We start from the raw sequence: 6,000 nt of genomic DNA on the forward strand, positions 1-6,000 counted from the left end.
AGCATAACTTTGGTACGAGAGCTGCAAGAAGACCTGTCCTCCAAAACTGCCCCCCACCCCCACCCCCCCAACTGGTACATCACTCTGCATTATGGGACTAAAAGAACTGGGGGTGCTGTGAAAAAGGGGCTAGAATACTAGCTGTTTAAGGAACTCTCCAGGAATGTAATTAGACTGCTGGCAGGCAAACAAGGACTCACCACTGCTGTGTAACTCTGACTGCAAAACAGTACAGTTTAGAATTCTGGGAAAGACTGTAAACTTGCAATGATTAACAAAGCGATGCTGTCCGGCTTCTTTTAAGAGACTCTGGAAGAGGATCCCACAGCAGACTATTTGAATACTGGGGGTCCTTACAGCCATAGGAGATTGCTTGAAGAATAGAAGTTGTGAAGGAACCCAAAAGTTGAATTTATTTATTTTATTTTATTTATTCAGAATGAAGAGAAAGAAAATGCTGAATCTTTGTATTCTGGACTAGTATTTCTGAAAAAAAGAGTTTAAACATAAGTAAAATGTTATTTTGCAAGTTACTGACTGCATTTTTGATAAAGGAAGCATGAAAATGCCAGAAGGTGCTAAGATTTAGGTTCATAGGTTTATACTAGGCTATCTGCCCTAAGGCATTTATAAGCCTAGCCCAAATTATTGTGGCTTACGCCACCCCTTATATGAAAAAATACTGTGCCCATTAGTTTGTTGTGCCTCTGTCCAGCAGTGACCCAGAGATGATTCCCGGGGTAAACCTACGATCTCCCATCCACAGGTCTAGATTTCTCTTGAACAGACTCACAAGGATTTGTAGTAACAGTACTCCGATACCATGGTCCATGTTACTACCGGTCAGATGGAAGAAACCCAGGCTTTGGGTAGAGAGATGCAGATACCTACAGACCCCAAAAAAAGTAAGATCCTGTTTCAGGTTTCCTCCAAAAAGAAGTTTATGCATAACATACAGATAGTCAGATTCAGTCAGAGTAAAAATCATCTGAAACTTTTGACATTTGAAACAAATGTATATACAATAAAAACTGATGAACAAAGTGCCAGTTAACATCAAGATTTTATCTGGCATACCAACATCAACACACTAGAAGTATAAACTATCCTGTAAAGCCAGAGAGTTTAAGGCAAGCGGATTGCTAAAACAATCATTAACTTAAAGCTCTACACAAAAGGTAAACATAAACGTGGCAGAAAACTGAGACAGTTTTCTTTGAAAAGGTGGGGTCAAAGGGCATAATGGAATTAAACCAGGAATAAGGAATTTCTTATGGTGGATAGATAAAAAAGTTACTAGTGAAACAGAATCTACAATTTATTCAGTAGTTAGAGAAGTGGGCAGATTAAGTCAGCTGACTGCGCTTTATAAACCAACAGATTCAGGTCTTCTATGCTGTGGAATTTAGCTCAAAAATATGTATGTAAATAGTTCTAAGTTACATTTCAAGAAATAATTTCTTACCAGTTTCATGTAATATTAAAAATGTAAACTAAAACACATTATTAACCTGTCTGGTAGTTAGTTGTCAACAAGTTACTTCCTGTAGTCCAGGGTATAATTCCCTCAGCCTTTGTTTGCCTACTATGTGACTCTGAGCAAGTTATTTAAGCAGGTAGTGCTCCTGTGATGTCAGAAAAAAGGACCAAATGGATCAGTGATCTACCTCAGGTAACAAATACAAATAAGTAAGTTAACCTACCTGTGTAAAATTCACAGAAGGTTACTAGTATATAATGGCTGAAACACCACTGCATACAAGAGAGTGTTTTCAGCTATCAGGTTCTCAATTCCCAGATAATGATTCTGTGATATAATGATAAAGGCTGTTATATGTTTGAGTTTGTACTTTTGCATTTTACTATTACATACATTACCATATTACTGTTTTATATTCATCATATTGTGTGGTATACTTTGTATGTGTTACTTTACCACAGCATATACCCAGTTTACCACTGTAGATTACTCTCTGTTTCATTCATCTGTATTGTATACTCTTTATCCTTATGGCTCAGGTTGTGCCAGAAAAGAGTCTTTGGTCAAAAACAATTATCCAGATAACGAATGTATTAATAACAAAACAAATAAAATATATATTCCGTAACTCAAGAGTTAAGTTTGAGTTTTTTTTTTTATTTAAAAGCCAGAACATAAATGTTACAGTATTTGTATTGCCAACAGTGTCATTTTGTCAAAGTTATTTGATTAGCCATTAGTCTCCACAACAACATTGTCAAATGTGAAAATTAATACTTCAAAATACAGATGCAGTCAGAGCAAAATATTCAGTGAACTAATGTACACATCTAAATGAATTATCCTACAGTTTAGTGTCCAAGGAAAACAAAATCAAACTTTTCACTTATATACATCAAAGTATTGATCAGTCATCTTTTATAAGTAACAAACATTCATGTGCAGATCTTCACATGCATTTAAGAAGACCACAAGAACCACAGGTAGATGTGTGTATGAAGCGTACTTCATAGCTATGACAATGTGTTAAAATGAAATAATTTAACATGCAACCCACACTGTTACTTTGTCAAAACTCCACAGTCCCAGTTTGTTTCGTAATTCCCAGAACACAATACCTGCTGTGCACTCGATGGCTACAGACACATCACATCTGGGCCCTTGCAACAAAATTTAAAGAATTAAACTGATAGCATAACAGAGGTACTTGTTAACTTCAAATATGCATAACATACAGATAGTCAGATTCAGTCAGAGTAAAAATCATCTGAAACTTTTGACATTTGAAACAAATGTATATACAATAAAAACTGATGAACAAAGTGCCAATTAACATCAATATTTTATCTGGCATACCAACATCAACACACTAGAAGTATAAACTATCCTGTAAAGCCAGAGAGTTTAAGGCAAGCAGATTGCTAAAACAATCATTAACTTAAAGCTCTACACAAAAGGTAAACAAACTGCAATAGCAATTTCACATCACTGTTAATTAGAAGCACTTCATTATGTCGGTCCTTCCTGTAAATAAATGGCTGTTAGCTGCTTTTCACTCGCACCACTCATTTAGTTTTTTGTTCGACTTGGTAGGTTGACTAGATAAATATGTGTGGCCCATAGCTGAAAGGAGACAATGGTAGGTAAAGTGGGGGAGGAACAGCACTATTTAAAGAGTTATAAAAATAACATGTATGTTAGACTCATACTGTATCTACTGTTCAGCTCCAACATCAGGTAAACCAGTTTGTACAACTATATATCCAGAAAAGACATTCGCTTCTCATGCAGTCTTAACCCACCACACAATATGCTGTCAACAAGTCTGTTTCACTCTTACAGGAGGACTTGTCATATCAGGCACATTAAAGCTTCCTCTCCAATTCAAACAATTTCTATAGCAGCAACAGCCACCTGATCAAAAGCACATGCCTAAGGAAGACCAACACATGCACTGTATCGTACCTGTTCTTCCTAACCACACAATTGCAATCCTTCTTAAAAGCTTCTTTCCTTCTTCTTTCGACTTTTTCCTGTTAGGGGTCGCCACAGCGGATCACCTGTCTGCTCATGATTAGCAGTGGAGTTTTACCGTGTCGAGTTGCCCAACCTTCCACAGAAGACACAAACACACATGCCTAGGGCCAATTTAGAGTATCCAATCCACCCACAGCATGCTTTGGGATGTGGGAGGAAAACCCATGCGACCACAGGGAGGACATGCAGACTCCGCACAGAAGGCACCCCAGCCGAGTATCGAACCGGAGAACCTCTTGCTGTGAAGCGGCAATGCTAACCGCTGCACCACCGTGGCCGCCCCCCTTCTTAAAAGCTTCTGACTTTGCAAATTCTAATAGTCTCTAAATGACCTGAACACATGGGTGTGAAAGTACAATGGCAGACTGTCTTTCAAGAACTTCAGCAGAGACCTGTCCCTTAAGTACAAGGATGATAATCACTCTGAAGTTGCCATTACTTCAGTAGTGAATGCCACCTTAGCTTTGTACTAGTACTGATAGCAGGCACACTTTATGTCTGGTCTGTATTTTAAGCATTAGATGTTATTTTATGAATTCTTTCTTCATGTTGAGAAATACCTCTCTATATAATGCATAATGTGTTTCTGCAGCTGTATTATGCAAGTCAAAAGAAACACACTGTGCTATTACATAACAGTAACGCTAAGCAGATGAACTCTTCATTGCTGATTCTCATCCCCCCTTTCCCTTCTCTGCAGTAGCTTCCCCGATGACCCTACTACCAGCACCCAATTGTCCTACTCATTATGCATAGGCAACAGCCAGGTATCCCCAGACTAGACAACAACCCTATGGCCCACTCATTCCTGCCTGAAAAGTCCATTTAGCCCATTAATTTCCCCAGTGGTGAGAGGTGTCTGGGCAAGGAGTGGGTCAGACAGTCAGTTCTGTGGAGCACCTCACTTACCCCTGGAGATCTTTTTCTCTTAATGGCTCCCTTGAACTCTACAATGTTGACCAACCTCAGAAAAGTATATGTGACTCCACACACATATCTTTTTAATGGGTTGCCAAGTGCTTTGTATAACATGACGGTGTTTGCTGAGTAGGTATTTACTACATGGGTACAACAACCAGAACTCCCACTTGGTGTCACCCAACTAGAGACCTACAGCCGGATTCCACCACCCCAGGATAGGTCAACATGCAATGGCCACTAACTCCCATCCTTCCCTTCTCATCCCTTTCAGTACGTATGCCATAAATCAAACACAGGCTGTCTGGATGCTAGTCAGGACTTTATCACTCTCTGCCATTGGGATGGCTGCTGCTTCTCATGTTTACTTCTGCTACAGTAAAGTAGTTGTAAGTGGTGCCACAACAACAACAGACCTTCAAAACTGAACTAATTTTGGCAGTAATACTTAACACAAGGGACTTTTTCATTTGCATTCTACTATCAACAGCTTTTCTCACTTGTACAATGTAGCCTGTAATAATGTGTAATGGCCTGGGTCGATGTATGCCCTCCATAAAATCTGAACTGGTAGCTGCTTAATCCCATTCTTAACTAGAACAACTACTGGAGCTAGAACTGTATGTCACAGTAAATGTACTTTATCTTAAACAAACCACAAGGGAAGGGATTTATTCTGACTCACTGACAATCTGTTTTCCTACCCAAACTCTACAGCTGTCTCATTTTGTTGTCAACCTAAACTACAAAAAAAATGAAATAAAATCATTTGCCAGTGAGCAGAGCTTGAATTTGGACAGGGAAATGTTGAACCTATTGCAGCTATGAACCATGCTCTGCAAATCACCTGAATCATTTCAAATCTTCTTCCTCCTCTCACCCAACGTATGGTAAATGATGACAGAGTATAAGGAGGTGATTTGGCAGCTTAAATTAAATGCAGCTACACACCCTGGCCTTAATGATTACATTTCATTAAGTAATGTTCTTAAATTGTGTGCTGCCAGGCTTTAATAAGTTTCAGCACGATGTCATCATTTTTTAAAAGTCTTCCACCCTTTATGATTCCTATATTTTACTCAATTCATTATGTATCATGTATTAAATAAATACTGATTTTGGGGGGGTGTTTTTAGTTATCCCATTTTCGATTGTTTTAACTGTTTTATTAATTATGATTGCATACTATGTTTAAGTTGTCTTTTACTGTTCCAATAGTGAACACTGTATTGCGATTGCTTTAAAAAGAAAATAACGTTTTTTCATAATATATTTTATATACATATACTTTTAATGAATTTTTAAGTTTTACGTATATGTATGTATTTAATATATAAAACATATTATATTTATTTAGATTCATATCTATTTTATAAGCATTAACATTTCAAATTCTTGGTTTTGGACAATATTTGTTACTGGAGAACATGTTTATGGTCACATGACAATGATGTTACTTACTGACATTACTGGAGGGGTGGAGTAGGTTTCAAAGCCGCCCAAATTACTGTTGTTTAGGATGAAATAGCTAAACCTTTGTTGTTTTGTTTTTTCAATTAAATATG

At 37.7% G+C, this 6,000-nt stretch overlaps 1 protein-coding gene across 1 annotated transcript in view; it reads right to left on the minus strand.

Annotated features, from left to right (window-relative positions):
* The window catches only part of MALT1 (MALT1 paracaspase), a gene marked incomplete in the record, with an annotated part of 841,583 nt that overhangs the window by 450,985 nt on the left and 384,598 nt on the right, over window positions 1-6,000 (minus strand). Inside the window, 1 exon segment of the mRNA XM_044066161.1 lies at window positions 2,599-2,640. Within this exon segment, the coding sequence (XP_043922096.1) occupies window positions 2,599-2,640 (42 nt within the window).

Source organism: Protopterus annectens, chromosome 1.part0 (assembly GCF_019279795.1).
Source record: "Protopterus annectens isolate FY-2018-M chromosome 1.part0, PAN1.0, whole genome shotgun sequence".
In the NCBI taxonomy this organism is placed as follows: domain Eukaryota; kingdom Metazoa; phylum Chordata; order Ceratodontiformes; family Protopteridae; genus Protopterus; species Protopterus annectens.